Source organism: Meles meles, chromosome 7 (genome assembly GCF_922984935.1).
Source record: "Meles meles chromosome 7, mMelMel3.1 paternal haplotype, whole genome shotgun sequence".
NCBI classification, from domain to species: domain Eukaryota; kingdom Metazoa; phylum Chordata; class Mammalia; order Carnivora; family Mustelidae; genus Meles; species Meles meles.
In genome coordinates this window covers 85703666-85727500 of record NC_060072.1, presented here as the reverse complement: position 1 = coordinate 85727500, position 23835 = coordinate 85703666, and the positions used below count along the sequence as shown (strand labels likewise).

At 39.5% G+C, this 23835-nt stretch overlaps 2 protein-coding genes across 2 annotated transcripts in view; both read left to right on the top strand.

Moving 5' to 3' along the window:
• The first annotated feature begins 5254 nt into the window (after nucleotides 1–5254).
• On the top strand, nucleotides 5255–6211 carry LOC123946390 (olfactory receptor 10AD1-like). The gene has a single exon (XM_046011818.1). The coding sequence runs from the start codon at nucleotides 5255–5257 to the stop codon at nucleotides 6209–6211; it is 957 nt and encodes a 318-aa protein (XP_045867774.1).
• A 475-nt stretch (nucleotides 6212–6686) lies between these two features.
• LOC123946389 (olfactory receptor 10AD1-like) overlaps nucleotides 6687–23835 on the top strand; it is a 29775-nt gene continuing 12626 nt past the window's right edge. The window contains exons 1-2 of the mRNA XM_046011817.1: nucleotides 6687–6779; nucleotides 18227–18348. Coding sequence (XP_045867773.1) covers nucleotides 6687–6779; nucleotides 18227–18348 — 215 coding nt within the window. The remainder of the gene's footprint in view (nucleotides 6780–18226; nucleotides 18349–23835) is intronic.

Genomic DNA, 23835 nt, shown 5'->3' with positions numbered 1-23835 from the left:
TTGCATTTCCCTGATGATGAGTGATGTTGAGCATCTTTTCATGTGTCTGTTGCCCATCTGGATATGTTCTTTGGAAAAATGTCTGTTCATATCTTCTGCCAAGGGGACATTTAAAACTCTTCGAATGACTATAATGTGAAGCTGAGGTTTAGAACAACCATTTAATTCCTTTCACTCAGAATAGTAGCTTATCTTGATTTCTCTTGTCCCTATAATGAATTTCTTTAATGAATTTAAAGAACACTATTTAGTGATTTATATTTACCTAGAAACATCTCTCTTCCTCTGGTACATATTTTCTCTGGTTTTCCTTAGGTTCACTTTGTTTATCTGCTTCTGACCCCTTCAGCAATTTTATTTTATTTTATTTATCATTAATCCTTTTTGTTAAGTGATAAAATTATTTCAGGCTATTAACTTTTATTCTAACAAATATCTATGTATAGTATTTATTGATATATGCTACTTTTATTATCAGTCATTTTTTAGATAGTCTGTAATTACTGTTTTGACTGCCTGTTTTACCTAAGTATTGTTTTCAGAGGGCTATTTTCTCCCAATTTTCAAGTAAGTGAGGTTATTTTCATAATCATGTCTAGTTTTATTGTTGTCACAGAACTTCTTATGAGTTACTTGGACAATGTTTCTAAAATAGCTGCGTGATATTTTCAAGAAATTATATTATCAAAGTACCTCTGCTTTATCATAATTGAAATTTGTAGCACCAGGCACTTAAAAAAGGGAAAGCAACTGATATAAGTGAGTTTAATAAACAGAAAAAGAAGTGGCACCAGCTGCCCTTCCATCCAGGCAAATTGGCTTCCTAGTTTTTTTCTTCTCCTTGGGAAGGAAGTACTTGAGACTGGATGCACCAGAATCCCAGGTGTGTACTCAGAATTAAGATTTTTTCATTGCTTCCCTTACACACCCTTGTTTATCAGAAGCAAGTCCACTCTAAAGTCAGTACATTAAACAGGAGTCGGCAAATGTCCTCCATAAAGGGGCAGATAGTAAGTATTTTAGACTTTGTGTGTTGGGTTACTAATATTACATGGAATGTATTCAGAATTTTAAAAATCCATTGTTTATCTGAAAAACACAATTAATGAAGCATTCTTATTTTTAGTTGCTAAGTCTGACAACCTAATTTATAGACTCTATGGTGTCTGTGGCGACTACTAAGCTCTGCCATTCTAGTGGGAAAACAATTACAGAATTACATAAGTAAATGGGTGAGGCTGTGTGCCAATTAAACTTTATAAAAATAGGCAGTGGACTGTATTTGGCTCAGGGGCCATAATTTGTCTACCCTTGTATTAAACCAGTGCTTTTCAATGTTTAATGTGCATCAGAATCACATGGAGAGCTTGTTAAAACACTGGTTTCTGAGCTCCATCCCCAAATTTTATGATGCAGCATTTGGGGTGAAGCCCAACAATTTGCATTTTTATCAAGTTCTCTGGTAATGCTGCTGGTGGTGGTGACCTGTGGGCCACGCTTTGAGTACCACTGCATTATAAGAAATGGCTGTTGTGTTTTTATTCCTAAAATCCACTCAGAGGAACACATTTTATTCATTCAAAAATTTCACCAATCTCATAAGACAAAAAATTAAGTGCTGAAATTTAAATATTCTCATGGCCGGATCTTCTACATCAGCACTGCTTCCCTAGCACTTATGGTACTTTTGGCTAATTACAAAGAGTCACTCTGTCTCAGGGAAGAATTAGAAAAAAAGGCACTGCACTTCCTTTGAACTCACACCTCACCACGATGCACAGCTTGATAAATTGAGCACAGGCTAGATTCCACAACCTGATTTTTAGCATTCACTCTTCCCTTCAGGAAGAGTGCCTTACACAACGACACAACACTCCTGGTGACCCTGCCAATCAGAAGAATGTCATCTACAATTTATTTATCCAAAAAAAAAACCCAAACAACACATTCTAAATTTAAAATATTCAATAAGAATTTACTTTTCTTTGAATATTTCTGAAGTAAATAAAACTTCTGAAGTTTCTGAAGTAAAACAAAAACAAAAAGAAAACCAACACACAATATTCTCTTTTATTCATTTGGATTTGACAGACGTTTTTCAGTTTTGTTTTGTTTTTTAGTATAGGTTTTTATGAGGTATAACTGACAAAATCATAAGATATTTAAAGTGCACAATGATGATAGACAGTATTGATAGCAGAATCCTATATATAAGCTGACCAGCACCTGTGCTCTTTTTCTCCCTCAAGGGAAGAAAATAAACACAATTTTTAGAAATCTCCTTTATACAGAAATTTTTCATTGCTGAACATGATTTATCATCTTCATCACATGGACAGACCTCAGGCTTAACAGCTCCAGTGTGTTAGCATAGTGAATATAGTCTGAACTGTTCTGGCTCTTTGGAATTTATTTAAGGTTTCTTTATACCCTAATAGATCAACAGTATTTTACAAGTGTTCCATGGCCCTTCAAAAGAGTACATTCTCTATATGGAAGCATAGAGTTTGAAATATATTTGCTTATAAATGTATGCTTTTTTGTCAGTATTACCCATCTATTATATGGATTATCTATATTCCTACTTAGTGCCTTGATCTAATGACTTGATATATAGTATAATTCCCATGAAGTCAGAGAGAATGTTCTCATGCATGATTCTATATCCCTGGCACCTTGCACAATATATGGAACACAGTAGGCACTCACTTATTAAATGAGTAAAATTTTTGGCTATAAAATGGAATGGAATACAATTGTTCCCAGTTGCCCATTCAAACAAAAAGTGAATTTTTATCTTTTATATACTTTTTCCCTATTGAACTTACAACAGATCTTCCAATCAGGAGTCAATGCTGTGTTTCATCCTGAAGATACACTTCTCCCCAGCACTTCAGTTTTGAAGGCAGGTTCTACTCAGGCCTTATGTTGATCTTAAAAGCTTTTAAAATATAAACATAGAAAACAAAATAATAGGAAAGACATGAACTAAAATATTGACATTTCACTCTGAGTGATTCTTTTTTATTAGTATTATTATTTAATTTAAATTCAATTAATTAACATCTAATATATCATTAGTTTCAACTGTAGAGTTCATTTATTCATCCCTTACACATTACACCCAGTGCTCATTACATCATGTGCCTTCCTTAATGCTCATCACCTACCCATTACTCCATTCTCCCACCCACCTCCCCTCTAACAACCCTGTTTGTTTCCTATAATTAAGAGTCTCCTTGGGTTTGTCTCCCTCTCTGACTTCATCTTATTTTATTTTCCCCTCCATTCCCCTATGATCTTTTGTTTTGTTTCTTAAATTCCACATATGAGTGAAACCAGGATAATCATCTTTCTCTGATTGACTTGTTTCACTTAGCATAATACCCTTCAGTTCCATCCACATTGTTGCGCATGGTGAGATTTCATCCTTTTTGATGGCTGAGCAATATTTCACTGTATATATATGTACAGTATCTTTATCCATTCATCTGTCAATGGACATCTGGGCTCTTCCCATAGTTTGGCTAATGTGGTCATTGCTGCTATAAACATTGGGATGCAGGTGCCACTTTTGATCACAGTGTTTCTAACCGTTGGATAAATACATAGAAGTACAGTTGCTGGATTATAGGGTACTGTTACTTTTAGCTTTTTGAGGAATCTCCATACTGTTTTCCAGAGTGGCTGTGCAAGACTGCATTCTCACCAACAGTGTAAGAGGGTTTCCCTTTCTCTGCATCCTCACCAACACTTGTTGTTTCCTGACTGGTTAATTTTAGTCATTCTGACTGGTGTGAGGTGGTATCTCATTGTGGTTTTGATTTGTATTTCCCTGAGGCTAACTGATACTGAGCATTTGTACATGTGTCTTTTGGACATTTGCATGTCTTCTTTGGAGAAATGTCTGTTCATGTCTTCTGCTCATTTCTTGATTGGATTATTCTCTGGGTGTTGAGTTTGGTAAGTTCTTTATAGATCTTGGATACCAACCCTGTATTTGATATGTCATTTGCAGATATTTTTTCCCATTCTGTCAGTTGCTTTTTGGTTTTGTTGACTGTTTCCTTTGCTGTGCAAAAGCTTTTTATGTTGATGAAGTTCCAAAAGTTCTTCTTTTGCCTTTATTTCCCTTGCCTTTGTAGACGTGTCTAGAAAGAAGTTACTGCAGCAGATATTGAAGAGGGTGATGCCTGTGTTCTCCTCTAGGATTTTGATGGATTCCTGTCTCACATTAGGGCTTTCATCCATTTTTTAGTCTATTTTTGTGTATGGTGTAAGGGAATGGTCCAGTCTTACTCTTCTGCATGTAGCTATCCAATTTTCCCAACACCATTTATTGAAGAAGCTGTCCTTTTTCCACTGGATGTTCTTTTCCTGCCTTTTTGAAGATTAGTTGACTATAGAGTTGAGGGTCCATTTCTGGATTTTTCTGTTCTGTTCCATTGATCTTTGTGTCTGTTTTTTGTGCCAGTACCATATTGTTTTGATGATTCTTTTAATTTACTTAATTTTGCTTTTGTCTTTTAGTATTTTCTAGATGTTCTATAATGAACAGGCATTACTTTTATAGTAAAGAGAGGGGAAAATGTACAGTTAGAAATATCAGTCACTTTTTTCTCTGACACTTCTGCTCTCTAGTTTAAGTTCTATTCACTGAGATTACATAGAAAAAGAAAATTCACTCTTCTAGATGCAGAACCCATTAAGATTTATTTTTAAACTTACTTTTTATTTATTTATTTGTGTTTCAAGTTTTTAATTTAAATTCTAGTTAGTTAAAATATAGGGTAATATTGGTATCAGAAGTAGAATTTAATGATTCAACACCTACATATAACATGTAGTGCTTATCACAAGTGCTTTCTTAATATTTAAAAGGACCTCTTAGATTCTCATTGAGTCTTTCTTTTATTACATTATGTTAGTCACCATACAGTACATTTGTTTTTGATGTAGTGTTCTATGGTTCATTGTTTGTGTTTAACACCCAGTGCTTCATACGTGCTGTCCTTAATACCCATCACCGAGTCTTCTTTAAAGTTTCCCTCTAAATGTTGTTACCTGGTTCCCAGATCTTTCACCACTGGCATTTTCAGTGCCCATGACTCTTCTGAGACTCACATGGAATGTACTAAAATTCCTTTCTTTTTCATTCCTTTGTCCTCAAACTGTTTTTATACAATTAGGTAGTGTCTATACACAATGATCTCTTATGTACTTTTCCTGTCCTCCCTCTTCAAGCAGACCACAGATGGTGGACCTAAGAAACGGGACCACAGTGGCAGAGTTTATCCTCGTGGGCTTTGAGCAGAGCTCCTCTTCCACTCGGGCATTGCTCTTTGCCCTCTTCCTAGCCCTCTACAGCCTTGCCATGGCCATGAATGGGCTCATCATCTTCATCACCTGGACAGACCCCAGGCTCAACAGCCCCATGTACTTCTTCCTTGGCCACCTGTCCTTTCTGGATGTCTGCTTCATCACCACCACCATCCCACAGATGCTGATCCACCTGGTGGTCAAGAACCACATTGTCTCCTTTGCCTCCTGCTTGACTCAGATGTATCTGGTTTTTGGTGTAGGTGTGGCTGAGTGCATCCTTTTAGCTTTTATGGCCTATGACCGTTATGTTGCCATCTGCCACCCACTCAGCTATGCCCAGATCATGAGCCGGCAGGTGTGTGTGAAGCTGGTGAGTACTGCCTGGTCCTTCGGGCTGATCAATGGCATTCTGCTTGATTATATGACATTTCGTGGTCCATTCTGTAGAGACAACCACATAGAAAACTTCTTCTGTGAGGCCCCCATAGTGATCGCTCTCTCTTGTGGAGACCCTCAGTTTAGTCTGAAGATGATCTTTGCCGATGCCATCGTGGTGCTGCTCAGCCCCATGGTGCTCATTGTCATCTCCTATGCACGCATCCTGGCCTCCATCCTTGGCAGAGCCTCCTCCTCTGGTCGTGGAAAGACCTTCTCTACTTGTGCCTCCCACCTGACTGTGGTCATCTTTTTCTACACCTCAGCCATGTTCTCTTATATGAATCCTCGCAGCACACATGGCCCTGACAAAGATAAGCCTTTCTCCCTCCTCTATACCATCATCACCCCGATGTGCAACCCCATCATCTATAGTTTTCGAAACAAGGAAATGAAGGGGGCCATGGTGAGGGCCCTTGGGAGGACCAGCCTGGCCCAGGCAGAGTCTGTCTAGTGGGAAGCCTCCTAGGAGAGAAGCTCCCTCCCCAAGCCCTAACAACTGGGTAACTCTCCCATGCTGAAAGGCTCTAGGAAAAAACATTCATAGATTTCTTCCTATAGGCACCAGACCCAGAAGATCCTGATGATGTCTAAAGCTCATCTGTCTGATTTACACCCAGTGTAAATTGATCCTTCCAAATTCCTCTTACTGATACATGTTCATGATTGGAGGGACAAGCATAATGAAGTTGAAAAGTTTATTCCAAAATTGGGGGATAGGTAGTAGGCTCCTCAAGAGAAGGAAGTAATAGGATGACCAGTCCATTCTTTGGAGCATTTCTTTCCAGGGTAAAGGCAAATAGCAGGAGCTCCATCTTAAGGAAAAGAGCATACTGAAAGTCATAAGGGAAACAAAGGGATGTATAGAAGTTGGGGGAAAAGCAGTAGGTGGGAGAAATATGCTAAGAGGTGTTTGATATTATCCCTATATGGTGACATCAAAATCATCCAAGAAGTTCCCAGAAAAAATAAAAATGGCTGAAGAGGACTGTATTATTCCTCAAAGGAAGCAAGAGGAGGAGGTATATCCCAAATGCATGTGAATTATTAATGGGGAAGTGGGAGGGCAGAAGCAAGAGCAGGAAGTCTGAGGAGAGCACCCACTTCCTCAGACTGTGAACTGGGAGTGGTAGCTATAGAACAAAATCTGCTGGAGTCAGGGAAGCTTCCCATGACACCTGCATTTTATAAGAATATAAAAAGAGCACTTTAACTTATTTGTGCGTTTGTCCGCTTCCACTGGAAGATTTTGTCACTCGCCTGGATGCATGCTGTACAATTTAAATGTTTCCCTTTCTTCATGAAGATTCCTCTCTATGTCTTGTTTTATTTATAATACACTACATTTCCTGAGATGCTGTCCACATCCTTCTTTCTCCCCTACCCCAGTCAGTTACCTAATGTCTTAGCTCAGGGGTTCTCAGCAGGGACGATTCTCTCCTCCATGAGATATTTGGCAATATCTGAAGACATTTTCTAGTTGTCACAAAAGAAGGAGGGTATGTGCTACTGACACCTAATAGGTAGAGGCTAGGGGTGCTGCAAACATCCTACAACTCACAGAACAGCACCCACAGTAAAGAATTATGCAGCTGAGGGAATCATTAGTGCTGAGCTTGAGTAACACTGGTCAGGATATGAAGTATTAAAAGATAAGAATGAGGCAGATGATGAGAGGTATTGATATGGGAAAAGAAGAGGCAGTAGGGAAACCAAGAATTTAGAATTCAGAATTCTATCTACAAAGACATTTCTGGTTTACTGTGAGCAAGCTGTCTGCTGGCACTGCCATGGCAACAATCTATGTAAGTACTTGTGATAAAACCTGCTCTAAAACCTGGGTGTTTGTCTCTATCTGAACCTACTTCTACTCTGGTTTTCCCAAGTTATACCCAATCTTGCCCTCCTGCCTGCCCACAAGCATGGGCACCTACTTAAGTTCTGCCCCTTTCCTCTCTTACTTCAACCCAAACTTCACTCACCCAGCAGTCATCTTTCCCTTGTGCCCATCAGTCTCACATTCCTTCCCAGCTAAATCCTAACATTCATCACCTTTGCTCATTTGCAGTAGGACTCCTGCACATGCCATTTAGTGCAACCCATGAAAACCATGTGGGAATAATTATGGGAATACTTCCTACAATGTCAACATTTTTCTCATTGACTTTATCAATCTCCTTTCTCCAGTGCTTTTATTTCCCCACCCATGTGTTCCATTTGTTTGAAAGGTCCACTCTACTTACTATGTGTGCTAGATACTTTCTTTTGCCCCTTTAGAATGAAATACACACATTTTCCCTCTGGTCTCTGTCCTGGTAAATAGACTTTGGTGGCTGCCTCAGTGGGTTTTGTTGCCTCTACATACTGGTCGGGTTTAGCTAGTAAGAATTACCTAGTAGGATAGAGGAAGGCAAGAGAAGGAGGAGTAAGGATATTTATTCTCCTGCTCCGTTTCTGATATCCCAGAGTGGCCTTCTACAGCTCCCTTCCCTGCCCCCATAAGATGGTACCTGCTCCCTGCTCTTGGGAGCCCAGGATGATTCACCATCCCTTTTTGATTTCCCTTAATCCTTCCACATCTTGGTAAGCACCCTCATTAGTCCTATTTGGTGTGCCAACTGTTTCCTTCCAGCACACTGACTGACCTAATAATAGGTACAAGGTATATATTACCAAACACAAATTGAAAATGTCTCAAAATAGACCATATACTAGTCCATAAAGTAAATCTCAAAACATTTCAAAGATATGAAGTCACACAGACCAAGTTCTCTGACCATAATGAGGTTAAACGAGAAAGCAGTATCAAAACAATAACTAGAAGGAAACTCTTATGGTTGGAAATTAAGAAACATTATTGTAATTAATATACCTCCAAGGAATGAATATAAGACGACTTCAACATGGAAAGAGTAAAGAGCTTGGAAGTAAAAGGCTCGCACTCCCATCCTCACCAATGAATAAGGGTAAACAAAGGGGAAATCAGCAACACTTCTTAGATCTATCAGAGAATTGAAGTCACAGGGGAAACCACCACCCCCAAAACTGGGAGACAGGTGAACACAGAAAATCATAGCTCTCTGGGAGTAGAATATGCAACTGGAACCTGGTCAGATTACTTAAAGGGAAATTGACCAGTTATTAGAGACTGAGAATGGACTAACTTCAGGATAAAAACTCAGGGCTTGCCCTCAGAGGAGCCCTCATAGTTTCGTGAGTTTTACTTCCAGCAGCCCAACTTTGGTCATGATGACAATGAGGGGGGAAAAATCCCCTGGTGCTTTAGCAGGGGGAAGGGACAAGCTAGCATTTTGAAATAAGCCCAGAGAACACTGTTTACTATTAAGGAAAACTATTTTGATGAGAATCTAACAAATCAGGGGAAGGATCCATGAAAGAACAACAACAACAAAAAAAGACAAAACAAAACAAACAAAAATGCTGAGAGGGACCTGTGAAGGTTGTTACAGCCCAAGGACACAGGCTCACTGTAAGACTGAGACCTAATCATAGAACTGTGGAATGCTTCCACTCCCCTCTACCTTACCACCACATCAAAAAGACTGTAGAATTTCAAGGATCACAGCTGAAAGAGCTGCAGCACTCAGACCCTATTTAAGATGGAGTTTATCGAGAAACAAAAAAGACAGCAAGGGAGACAAAAGCAAGGACAGGTGAGGAAATTTTAGCCTCTGACACCAAAGCTACAGAAAACATTAAACACAGCCTAAAGCCTAACACAAAACCCCCCACTGAAGGCCTATTTACCTCAGTTCCTTCTACCTGATACCTCATGTCAGGCTTTCAACACAAAAATTGATTATGGTAATAATTACAAAAATTTGCAAGCCCCAAATTAGTAATGAAACTACTTACAATTTTGTGGGATGTACCTGGAGCGATACTTTCTTTTATTAGGAAAAAAAAGTGTTACAAAGTAATAAACTAAGCTACCAACTCAATCCCAGAATAAATTATGCAAGGAACATAGGAATAAAAATGCATATAATAGATTGATTCAAACAAATCCAGAGATTGATGAAATTGATAGAAGAAATTAATAATTTCACAGGTCTGTGGCATGACTGATCAAAAGTAAATCGACTTAAACAATACTAAGACTGAAAGGGGCCCATAACTACAGATGTTACAGAATGAATTATAAGAGGCCTTCTGTTTCTGATATTGATGGACCGTGTAATTTGGATCAGCTATGTCACTCAGAACAACAAAAGTTGGACGAAATATTTTAAACCATCGACTTGAAAGAACTAAAGCATTAAACAGGCAGTGAAGAATTCCGGAGCTAAAACCCAGGAACAGTCTGTCTACATTTAAGTAGATCTAGAAAGGGCTGATAAGAGGATTAGTAAAGTGAGAGATAATGTCACAAAGAAGATGAAAGAAAGAATAGATAGAGCAAATACACTATCTGAAGAGAAAATAGCCAAGATTTTTCCAAAACTTAAGAAGATATCAGCACACAGATTACAGAGGCCCTAAGTATACCATAATATGTTACTTGTAAAAAGAAATACACACATAGGCACACCATTAGGACATCTGAAAATGAGGGACTCAGAGGAAAAAAAAAAACAGCTGCCTGGAGAAAAGGACAGATTCCCTTCAAAAGAAGCACAATTAGATTGACAGCTGTCTTCTCAACAATGAAAGCCAAAATATAAAATTTATCTTATGTAAAACTCCATTGTAGCAGACTAGAGAGGAGCTGTAAGTCAAAGAAAGATAACGCTCCACCTGGCCTGGAAGAGAGCATACATCTATATTATAAACTGCCTGGGCATCCATGTGGCAAGCAGTTACAGGCAGCCTCCAGGAGCTGACAGCAATGGCTGACTGACAGGCACCAAGGACATGAGTACCTCATTGGTACAACTGTGAAGAATATAGATCTTGCCATATGAGCTTGGAAGAGGACTCTGAGCCTCAGATGAAAATCACAGCGTGGTTGACACCTTGCTTTCAGCCTGGTGAGACCCTGAGCAGAATACCCAGCTAACCATACCCAGACTCCTGACCCAAGGAAATTGTAAGATAGTAAGTTTGTATTACTTTGAGTCCCTCAATTTGTGGTAATTTGTTATACAGCAATAGACTACCAATATAAGCTTTTTTTTTTTTTTTACTTTTTTTTCTTTCTTTATTTTTTTTCCATTTAATTTATTTTTTCAGCGTAACAGTATTCATTGTTTTTGCACAACACCAGTGCTCCATGCAAAACGTGCCCTCCCTATTACCCACCACCTGTTCCCCCAACCTCCCACCCCTGACCCTTCAAAGCCCTCAGGTTGTTTTTCAGGGTCCATAGTCTCTTATGGTTCGCCTCCCCTTCCAAATTTTTTTTTTAATAAACATATAATGTATTTTTAACTCCAGGGGTACAGGTCTGTGAATCGCCAGGTTTACACACTTCACAGCACTCATGATAGCACATACCCTCCCCAATGTCCATAGCCCCCTCCCCCTCTCCCAATCCCACCTCCCCCCAGCAACCCCCAGTTTGTTTTGTGAGATTAAGAGTCATTTATGGTTTGTCTCCCTCCCAATCCCATCTTGTTTCATTTATTCTTCTCCTATCCCCCTAACCCCCCATGTTGCTTCTCCATGTCCTCATATCAGGGAGATCATATGATAGTTGTCTTTCTCCGATTGACTTATTTCACTAAGCATGATACGCTTTAGTTCCATCCATGTCATCACAAATGGCAAGATTTCATTTCTTTTGATGGCTGCATAGTATTCCATTGTGTATATATACCACATCTTCTTTATCCATTCATCTGTTGATGGACATCTAGGTTCTTTCCATAGCTTGGCTATTGTAGACATTGCTGCTATAAACATTCGGGTACACGTGCCCCTTTGGATCACTATGTTTGTCCAATACAAGCTTTTTAATTTCTAACATAATACCATGGAAAATTTATGACATTAAATCTGCTTAGATAAATAGAAAAAAAGTACTAGAAAAATATTATTTTCCACAATGACAAAAGAAGGGAAATATGAACACACTTGTAATCATAAAGATAAATCATTAGCTTAAGAATATTCCCATAAAATTGAGGATGACACAAAGAAATGGAAAGATGTTCCATGTTCCTGGGTTGGAAGAAAACATGTTAAAATGTCCATACTACCCAAAGCAATCTACACATTAAGTGCAATTCCTATCAAAATACCAACAGCATGGGGGGAGGTGGGATTGGGAGAGGGGGAGTGCTATCGTGAGTGCTGTGAAGTGTGTAAACCTGGCAATTCACAGACCTGTACCCCTGGGGATAAAAATACATTATATGTTTATTAAAAAAAAAAATTTGGAAGGGGAGGTGAACCATAAGAGACTATGGACTCTGAAAAACAACCTGAGGGTTTTGAAGGGCCAGGGGTGGGAGGTTGGGGGAACAGGTGGTGGGTAATGGGGAGGGCACGTTTTGCATGGAGCACTGGGTGTTGTGCAAAAACAATGAATACTGTTACGCTGAAAAAATAAAGAAAATGGAAAAAAAATACCAACAGCATTTTTCACAGAACTAGGACAAATAATCCTAAAAATTATATGTAACCACCAAGACCCCAAATAGCCAAAGCAATCTTGAAAAAGAAAAGCAAAGCTGAAGGTATCACAATTTCAGACTTAAATTTATATTACAAAGCTCTAGTAATCAAAACGTGCTGGTACCGGCACAAAAATAGACACACAGATCAAAGGAACAGAATAGAAAACCTAGAAATGTTTTTCCCATAATTACATGGGAAACTAATTTTAGACAAAGCATGAAAGAACATCCAGTAGGAAAAAGGCAGTATCTTCAACAGATGGTGTTGGGAAAACTGGACAATTACATGCAAAAGAATGATCCTGGACCACTTTTTACACCATATGCAAAACTAAACTCAAAGTAGAATGAAGAGAGCACAGACAGTAATTTCTCTGACATCAGCTATAGCAACAGTTTTTCCAGATATGTCTCCTGAGGCCAGGAAATAAAAGCAAAAATAAAATTGGTTTTCCATCAAAATAAAATTTCTGCACAGTGAAGGAAACAACTGACAAAACAATTGACAAAACAAAATAAGAGGTGAACGACTGAACAAGAGATGAGATTTGCAAAAGACATATCTGATAACAGGTTAGGTCCACAATCTATACAGAACTGATACAGTTCAACACCCCAAAAACAAATAATCCAATTAGAAAATGGACAGAAGACATGAACAAACACTTCTCCAAAGAAGACATTCACATGGCCGACAGATATATGAAAAGAGGCCCAACATCACACATCACCAGGGAAATGCAAATTAAAACTATAATGAGATATCACCTCACATCTGTCAGAATGGCTAATATCATACCCACCACCACGCTTACAGAAGGCACATATTGCATGGAGCACTGGGTGTGGTGCATAAACAATGAATTCTGGAACACTGAAAAGAAATTTTAAAAATAAATAATTTTTTTAATGCAAAAAAAAAAAGAATGGCTAACATCAAAAACACAAACAAGTGTGGTAAGGATGTGGAGAAAAAGGAACCTTCTTGCACTGTTGGGAATACAAACTGGTGCAGCAACTGTGGAAACCAGTATAGAGGTTCCTCAAAAAGTTAAAAGTAGAACTATCCTACAATCCAGTAATCCCACCACTGGGTATTTACCCCAGAAATACAAAAACACTAATTCATACAGATAATGCATTATAGGGAGGATACATGCAGGGATAATACATGTTTCTATCAGCATTATTTACAATAGCCAAATTATGGAAACATCACAAGTGTCTATGGAGAGATGAATGGATAAAGAAGTTGTGATATCTATAGATAGATAGATAGATAGATAGATAGATAGATAGATAGATAGAAGATAGATAGATGATAGATAGATAGACACACACACACATATATACATATATATGTATATATATATATATATTTATATGTACGCAATGGAATATTATTCTGCCATAGAAAAGAATGAAATCTTCCCACTTGCAACAACATCATTGGAGCTAGGGAGTATAATGCTAAGTGAAATAAGTGAAATACATCAGAGAAAGACAAATGCCATGCTTTCACTAAGGGTGGAATATAAGAAACAAAAAAAGAGCAAAGATTAAAAAAATAATAAAAAAGGAAGCAGGCAAACCAAGAAACAGACTCTTAGCTATAGAGAACAAACTGATGCTTACCAGAGGGGAGGTGGATGGAGTGATGGGTAAAATAGGTGATGGGGATTAAGAAGTGCACTTGTTATGATGAACACTGTGTGATATGTCACCATGTGGTATTAAATGGTACCATCACTCTATGGGACACTTGACTCACTATATGGTACACCTGAAACTAAAATAAAACTGTAAATTAGCTATACTGAAATTTTAATTTTATTTTCTTAAATTTTATTTTATTGTTTCAGTGTTCCAAGATTTATTGTTTATGCACCACACCCACTGCTCCATTCAATATGTGCACTCCTTAATACCTACCACCAGGCTCACCCATCCCCTCACCCCTCTCCTCTCCAAAACTCTCAGTTTGTGTCTCAGAGTCCACAGTCTCTCATGGCTCATCTCCCCCTCCGATTTCCCCAATTCACTTTTCCTTTCCTTTTCCTAATGTCCTCCTGTTATTCTTTATGCTCCACAAGTAAGGAAAACCATATGATAATTAACTCTCTCTGCTTGACTTATTTCACTCAGCATAATCTCCTCCAGTCCCGTCCATGTTGATACAAAAGTTGAATTTAAATTTTAAAAAAATTTTCTAGATTTTGGATACTAATCCTTTATCAGATACATCATTTGCAAATATCTTCTCCCATTCCATAAGTTGTCTTTTAGCTTTGTTGACTGTTTCCTTCACTGTGCTGAGCTTTGTATCTTGATGAAGTCCCAATAGTTGATTTTTGCTGTTACAGTATGGAGGTTCCTCAAAAAGGTAAAAATAGAACTACCCTAAGACCCACCAATTGCACTACTAGGTATTTACCCAAAGATATAAAAATACTGATTTGAAGGAGCACATGCACTTCAATGTTTAAAGCAGCATTATCAACAGTAGCTGAACTATGAAAAGAGTCCAAAGGTCCACTGAATGATGAATGGATAAAGAAGATGTGGTGTATATATATACATATATGTATATATCTATGATGGAATAGTACTCAGCCATCAAACGAATGAAATCTTGCCATTTGCAATGACATGGATGGAGGGAGAGAGTATTATGCTATGCGAAACAGTCAGATAAAGACAAATATTATATGATTTCCATTATATGTGGAATTTAAGAAAGAAATCAGATGAACATAGGTAAAGGGGGGAAAAAAGAGAGGAAGTGGACCATAAGTGACACTTAGCTAGGGAGAACAGAGGGTTGATGGAGGGAGATAGGTGGGGCGGGGCTAAAAGGGTGAAGAATATGAAGGAGGACTCTTGTGATGAGCATTGGGTGTTATATGCAGGTGAGGAATTACTAAATTCCACACCTGAAACCAAATTTACCATTTATGTTAACTAACTAGAATTGAAATAAAAACTTGAAAAAAATTTTCTACAATATTTCTATAAAGAACCAGACATAGGACACCTCAACTTTTTAAGTGATAACTTCAATACCAAAACTTGATAAAGACAAAATCAACTAATCTCACTCTCAAACATAGTTGCAAAATTCTTAAAGAAAACTGTCTCCCACAAAGTATTAAAAATGTAATATCTTGATTTCAAGCTTTACTACAAAGCTGTGATCACCAAGACAGCATGGTACTGGCATAAAAACAGACACATAGGGGCGCCTGGGTGGCTCAGTGGTTTAAGCCGCTGCCTTCGGCTCAGGTCATGATCTCAGGGTCCTGGGATCGAGTCCCGCATCGGGCTCTCTGCTCGGCGGGAAGCCTGCTTCCCTCTCACTCTCTCTGCCTGCCTCTCTGCCTACTTGTGATCTCTCTCTGTCAAATAAATAAATAAAATCTTTAAAAAAAAAAAAAACAGACACATAGACTAGTGGAACAGAGTAGAGAGCCCAGATATGGACCCTCAACTCTATGATCAAATAATCTTTGACAAAACAGGAAAACATATACAGTGGAAAAAAGACAGTCTCTTCAATAAATGGTGCTGGGAAAACTGGACAGCGATATGTAGAAGAATGAAACTCGACTATTCTCTTACACCGTACACAAAGATAAACTCGAAATGGATAAAAGACCTCAATGTGAGACAGGAATCCATCAGAATCCTAGAGGAGAATATAGGCAGTAACCTCTTCGATATCAGCCACAGCAACTTCTTTCAAGACATGTCTCCAAAGGCAAAGGAAACAAAAGCGAAAATGAACTTTTGGGACTTCATCAAGATCAAAAGCTTCTGCACAACAAAGGAACCAGTCAACAAAACAAAGAGGCAACCCACGGAATGGGAGAAGATATTTGCAAATGACAGTACAGACAAAAGGTTGATATCCAGGATCTATAAAGAACTCCTCAAACTCAACACACACAAAACAGATAATCATATCAAAAAATGGGCAGAAGATATGAACAGACATTTCTCCAATGAAGACATACAAATGGCTATCAGACACATGAAAAAATGTTCATCATCACTAGCCATCAGGGAGATTCAAATTAAATCCACATTGAGATTATCACCTTACACCAGTTAGAATGGCCAAAATTAGCAAGACAGGAAACAAAATGTGTTGGAGAGGATGTGGAGAAAGGGGAACCCTCTTCCACTGTTGGTGGGAATGCAAGTTAGTGCAGCCACTTTGGAGAACAGTGTGGAGATTCCTCAAGAAATTAAAAATAGAGCTTCCCTATGGCCCTGCAATTGCACTACTGGGCATTTACCCCAAAGATACAGATGTAGTGAAAAGAAGGGCCATCTGTACCCCAATGTTTATAGCAGCAATGGCCACAGTCGCCAAACTGTGGAAAGAACCAAGATGCCCTTCAAGGGATGAATGGATAAGGAAGATGTGGTACATATACACAATGGAGTATTATGCCTCCATCAGAAAGGATGAATACCCAACTTTTGTAGCAACATGGATGGGACTGGAAGAGATTATGCTGAGCGAAATAAGTCAAGCAGAGAGAGTCAAGTATCATATGGTCTCACTTCTTTGTGGAGCATAACAAAGAACACGGAGGACATGGGGAGATGGAGAGAAGAGGGAGTTGAGGGAAACTGGAAGGGGAGATGAACCATGAGAGACTATGGATCCTGAAAAACAACCAGAGGGTTTTGAAAGGGCGGGGGGGGGGGTAGGTTGAGGAACCAGGTGGTGGGTAATAGGGAGGGCACGTACTGCATGGAGCACTGGGTGTGGTGCAAAAACAATGAATACTGTTACGCTGAAAAAAATAAATAAAATCGAAAAAAAATTAAAAAAAAGAAATAGCTGTTTTTAAAGAACTGGACAAGTTGGTCCTTTTTTTTTTTTTTTTTCAGGAGGTTTTGGATGGATATCTGAAGGAATGTCAGACATCTTGTACTGCAAAGCTCAGTATCCTGAAGCTTAGTTTTTGTGCCTTAGGTTTTAAAATTGTGTCTTCCTCCAAACTGAGTTATGGTCAAAAAATGCCCCAATTAAATTAGATTTCGTAAGACCCAGTGTATAGTAGCATGCAGAGAAAATGCCATCCCGCACATATAGAGTCAGGACACAAGCATCATAAATTTCAATTTTATAGGAGTCCAGGCTCTTCAGGAGTAGAAGGAAGAGCTTTAGAGGATATATGAGGACAACTGTGGTTCTTTGGGTTATGCAGAATCAAATTCAGTATGAGGCAGGGAGGATTTTGGAAGAACAGTGGGTGCATCAGAGAAAGAAGGTTTGTCCAGATTTCAAGAAATGAAGTGTGAAAAGGAAAAGGTAGAGGATGGCAGTTAGGAGGGGAGCATGTTACCAAGGAGAGCTTGTGACACTGTGTTTATCATTCTATTGACAGCATTTAATAAGGAGACTAGAGTAGAGTGGTACTCAGCCAATGTTAAGTATTGTGTTGAATGTAGGATAATGGTATGAAAATGTATTTAACTGGGGACACAAGGAATGCTGCCTATGACATAGAACCCCTAACTAGAAAATCAACTCAAAATAAAATTAGTAGATTGTAGTTAAAGGGCTCCCAGTTTTGAAGCTGAGGACATAGGGATAATGATACTTGCCAGGCCACCTTGTCTATCATGTTATCTGATAAATGGAGTAAACTTTCCTGGGAAAACCTGAGACTATTCTAGACCTTCCAGGATGCCTGCCATGGACAGAGCCTCACAAGGGAGCCTTGGAATGAACTGGTATAAGACTCTCCCCAGGGATCCAGTTAGAATGGTAACACTTCACAAGAGATTGTTGGCCTTATTACAGTTGGCTCCCAACAGAAACCAGTTAGAAGCTCACGCCTGCCTGTGTGCATGCCCCCTTGTCCTATAAGCAAGCTGCTGGTTTGCAGCAGAATTCACTGCACCCTCACTCTATGCCTGTGGATCCCTCCTCTGGGCCCGAGATCAGCACAGCCAATGTCATCACCTTTGTGTACCAAAGCCCGTGGAGAAGGTTAGTGAATGTGCTCACTTCTGCATGAAAGCTGACCCTGAATCAGTTGCATCCATCAGAGATGAATAGCTCCTGGCTCCCTCAGTGACACCTGTATTCAGATCACATCAGGCTCTGCACATAGAGGTCATGAAGGAGACTCCATTAAACCCCACCTTGTCTACTTCTCCCTCTCTAGATACCTAGCTCTGTCTCTGCTTTTCCAGTTCTCTCCCAGCTACTCCATTCTCTCTATCACCCCTCTGAGGTTCCATCAGGTTCTCAGAGTCTGCCCACCTGCCCTCATGGCTCTGGCTGGGGGGCACCTGGCTTGCATGTGTCTGGGGGGGGGCAGTCTGATTTATGAAGACCTGTCTCTAATTGCTGCATAGAGAGAAATAATCCAGAAGGTCGATCTTTCATTTCTAGAACTTGAGGAAGCAGAACTGTAGTACCTGGCTATTTAGTTCTGATTCCTCATGAGCAGGAAGCCATGCCAAGCCTGGCTGGCCAGCAGTCTCTTTTTCCACATTTGGTTTTTCTTCTCATTTTTTTCTGTGCCAAAATTTGGGTCCTTACTTCTCTCTCTCTTGATGTGCTTCTCTCTGGTCCCTCCCCCAAAGATCCACCTGGTCATCACTTTTCTACATATACCCCGTCTTGTCACAAAATGCACCCTCTTTTCCTATTTCCTTCTCTTTGCTTCAGTCTCTCTAATTCTCTCTTTGGCTTTAACATTTTTCCTTCTTTTTTATTTTGTGTGGTTGGGATCTCTCCACTATATCTAGGATTACTTTATCTCGTTTCTTTTTCTTTTCAACCTTCCTCCTCTTTATGTTTGTGCATGTCAGTATTTTCTATTTATCTGGCATTTTTCTTTCTTGTTCCCTGGAGAAAGAGAGGCTGAGAAGTGATTCAAGGATGATCCTCTCTTAGAGATTGTGCTACAGATCTTGAGGCTGATATTTTTTGTTGCAATGTTTCTGGAAGTCAAATTAAGAGAAAATGGGACTCACATACATGGGGGGAGGTGGGGTGCGGGTACTGAGTCAGATGGAAAGACCCTCCTGATAGGGAGAGGCAGGAACCATTAGGATGAAGGAGATCCTCCTCTTTCTCTGGGTTTCTGCATGTGGGAAGCTGGCCAGATCTTTACAGTGTTCCTTCCACTTGTGAAGTGAAACCACAGGGAGACAGAGAGGAAACAGAGATCAAAACTAATGTTTACCCTTTCTCCACATCCTCTCCAGCATCTGTCATTTCCTGACTTGTTAATTTTAGCCATTCTGACTGGTGTGAGGTGATATCTCATTGTGGTTTTGATTTGTATTTCCCTGATGCCGAGTGACGTGGAGCACTTTTTCATGTGTCTGTTGGCCATCTGGATGTCTTCTTTGCAGAAATGTCTGTTCATGTCCTCTGCCCATTTCTTGATTGGATTGTTTGTTCTTTGGGTGTTGAGTTTGCTAAGTTCCTTATAGATTTTGGATACTAGCCCTTTATCTGATATGTCGTTTGCAAATATCTTCTCCCATTCTGTCAGCTGTCTTTTGGTTTTGTTAACTGTTTCCTTTGCTGTGCAAAAGCTTTTGATCTTGATGAAATCCCAATAGTTCATTTTTGTCCTTGCTTCCCTTGCCTTTGCCGTTGTTCCTAGGAAGATGTTGCTGCAACTGAGGTCGAAGAGGTTGCTGCCTGCATTCCCTGATATGAGGACATGGAGAAGCAACATGGGGGGGTAGGGGGATAGGAGAAGAATAAATGAAACAAGATGGGATTGGGAGGGAGACAAACCATAAATGACTCTTAATCTCACAAAACAAACTGGGGGTTGCTGGGGGGAGGTGGGATTGGGAGAGGGGGAGCGGGCTATGGACATTGGGGAGGGGAGGCGAACCATAAGAGACTATGGGCTCTGAAAAACAACCTGAGGGTTTTGAAGGGTCAGGGGTGGGAGGTTGGGGCAACCTGAGGGTTTTAAAGGGTCAAGGGTGGGAGGTTGGGGGAACAGGTGGTGGGTAATGGGGAGGGCACGTTTTGCATGGAGCACTGGGTGTTGTGCAAAAAGAATGAATACTGTTACGCTGAAAAAATAAATAAAATGGGGAAAAAAAGACAAAAAAACTAATGTTTATTTATTGTCTAATCTGTGGCAACCTCTAATTACGTGTTATTTTAGTTCATCCTTGTTTTATATGAGAAAAAACTTTGTGTCTCAGCTAGCCAACTCCACATTATAATAAGTGACAATGCCAAGGTTGAATTTCAGGTATGCTTGCCTCCAAAGTCCCTGTACTTTACCCTGTTAGCCTTGTTGTTTCCCTGTAAGGTAATAGATCAGGTTCCAGATGGTTTTTGAGTCTCTAAATATGTAATGATTTGCCTTAAAAATCATCCATTTTGTAGTGCAGGAATCTTTCTGTGCTTTAGCTTTGTTCTCTTCTATTCTATTGGTACACATTTCTCTCCCTCTCTTCTCTCTCTCTCATTCACTTTTCTTTCTTCTCTAAGCTATTTAGAGTCATTCCAAATTTCTTTCAGACATTTTATTTTTTTTTCTCATTTTATTTATTTTTTCAGCGTAACAGTATTCATTCTTTTTGCACAACACCCAGTGCTCCATGCAAAACGTGCCCTCTCCATTACCCACCACCTGTTCCCCCAACCTCCCACCCCTGACCCTTCAAAACCCTCAGGTTGCCCCAACCTCCCACCCCTGAAGAGGAGAATCTAGCAATCAAGAATTATTGAACATCGGCAGACTGGATAATTTCAGCTTTTCTTTGGCATTAGTTAATCTCAGCTATTTTGCTATTTAAAATGTCTGAAAGATTGGGGAGGGGAAGCGAATCTTTCAGACATTTTAAATAGCAAAATAGCTGAGATTAACTAATGCCAAAGAAAAGCTGAAATTATCCAGTCTGCCGATGTTCAATAATTCTTGATTGCTAGATTCTCCTCTTCAATTTCTTATTCATCCCTCTTTGGACATATACACAGACCCTCAATATTCAGAGGAAGATCATTAGGCATAGCTTTGCATATCATTTCCTCTCTCTTTTCCTTGGTGTTTTGGTGGTTTTACTCATTAAGTCTCCATATTGAAGGTGACTGTGTTAAGGGAGAAAAGCAGCATGTGTACTTTGGTTTCATTATAACTTCTTTTTAATTATTATTTGTTTATTTACAGCATAACAGTGTTCATTGTTTTGGCATCACACCCAGTGCTCCATGCAGTACATGCCCTCCCTATTACCCACCAACTGGTTTCTCAACCTCCCACCACCCCCCCCCCCCCCGCCCCTTCAAAACCCTCTGGTTGTTTTTCAGAGTCCATAGTCTCTCATGGTTCATCTCCCCTTCCAGTTTCCCTCAACTCCCTCTCCTCTCCATCTCCCCATGTCCTCCATGTTATTTGTTATGCTCCACAAATAAGTGAGACCATATGATACTTGACTCTCTCTGCTTGACTTATTTCACTCAGCATAATCTCTTCCAGTCCCGTCCATGTTGCTACAAAAGTTGGGTATTCATCCTTTCTGATGGAGGCATAATACTCCATTGTGTATATGGACCACATCTTCCTTATCCATTCATCCGTTGAAGGGCATCTTGGTTCCTTCCACAGTTTGGTGATTGTGGCCATTGCTGATAGGAACATTGGGGTACATATGGCCCTTCTTTTCACTACATCTGTATCTTTGAGGTAAATACCCAGTAGTGCAATTGCAGGGTCATAGAGAAGCTCTATTTTTAAGTTCTTAAGGAATCCCCACACTGTTTTCCAAAGTGGCTGCACCAACTTGCATTCCCACCAACAGTGTAAGAGGGTTCCCCTTTCTCCACATCCTCTCCAACACACGTTGTTTCCTGTCTCGCTAATTTTGGCCATTCTAACTGGTGTCAGGTGGTATCTCAATGTTGTTTTAATTTGAATCTCCCTGATGGCTAGTGATGATGAACATTTTTTCATGTGTCTGATAGCCATTTGTATGTCTTCGTTGGAGAAGTGTCTGTTCATATCTTCTGCCCATTTTTTGGTATGATTATCTGTTTTGTGAGTGTTGAGTTTGAGAAGTTCTTTATAGATCCTGGATATCAACCTTTTGTCTGTACTGTCATTTGCAAATATCTTCTCCCATTCCGTGGGTTGCCTTTTTGTTTTGTTGACTGTTTCCTTTGCTGTGCAGAAGCTTTTGATCTTGATGAAGTCCCAAAAGTTCATTTTTGCTTTTGTTTCCTTGGCCTTTGGAGACATATCTTGAAAGAAGTTGCTGTGGCTGATATCGAAGAGGTTACTGCCTATGTTCTCCTCTAGGATTCTGATAGATTCCTGTCTCACGTTGAGGTCTTTTATCCATTTTGAGTTTATCTTTGTGTATGGTGTAAGAGAATAGTCGAGTTTCATTCTTCTACATATCGCTGTCCAGTTTTCCCAGCACCATTTATTGAAGAGACTGTCTTTTTTTCCATTGAATATTTTTTCCTGTTTTGTCGAAGATTATTTCACCATAGAGTTGAGGGTCCATATCTGGGCTCTCCACTCTGTTCCACTGGTCTACGTGTCTGTTTTGATGCCAGTACCACGCTGTCTTTGTGATCACAGCTTTGTAGTAAAGCTTGAAATCGGGTAACGTGATGCCGCCAGTTTTGTTTTTGTTTTTCAACATTTCCTTAGCAATTCGGGGTCTCTTCGGATTCCATACAAATTTTAGGATTATTTGCTCCAGCTCTTTGAAAAATACCGGTGGAATTTTGATCGGAATGGCATTAAAAGTATAGATTGCTCTAGGCAGTATAGACATTTTAACAATGTTTATTCTTCCAATCCAAGAGCATGGAACGGTCTTCCATCTTTTTGTGTCTTCTTCAATTTCTTTCATGAGTGTTCTGTAGTTCCTTGAGTACAGGTCCTTTACCTCTTTGGTTAGGTTTATTCCCAGGTGTCTTATGGTTCTTGGTGCTATAGTAAATGGAATCGATTCTCTAATTTCCCTTTCTGTATTTTCATTGTTAGTGTATACGAAAGCCACTGATTTCTGTACATTGACTTTTTATCCTGCCACGTTACTGAATTGCTGTATGAGTTCTAGTAGTTTGGGGGTGGAGTCTTTGGGGTTTCCCATTATAACTTCTAATGGAATTTTAAGTTCACATTAGGACTCAGATAGTGAATGGATAAGGATATGCAAGAGCAAGTCTTAGGAGAGGGAGGCAGGCAAAATATGGAGTTAGAACTTCAGCTATGATATGAAATTGAGGTTATTTTTGGTAATTCCATTATTTATGGTGTCTCCCATTAGTGCAGATCAGTAAGTGTCCTCTGGGAGAGTGTATGAGCTTCATGTACCTTTTGGACATCACAGGATTCTAGCCCATAACAGGCACCTGGCATGCCCAGCACTGGCACATTTATAACTACTTGGCCTTGGCCAGTCATTGTCAGGGACTAAAGGTACTTCAGAGAACCTCAGTTTCAGAGAGAGATGGAGAGATTGAAGTGGATCT

Bases quoted from the DNA above. Each gene is read 5' to 3' on its own strand.
- LOC123946390 (XM_046011818.1), top strand. From the start codon at position 5,255: ATGGTGGACCTAAGAAACGGGACCACAGTGGCAGAGTTTATCCTCGTG.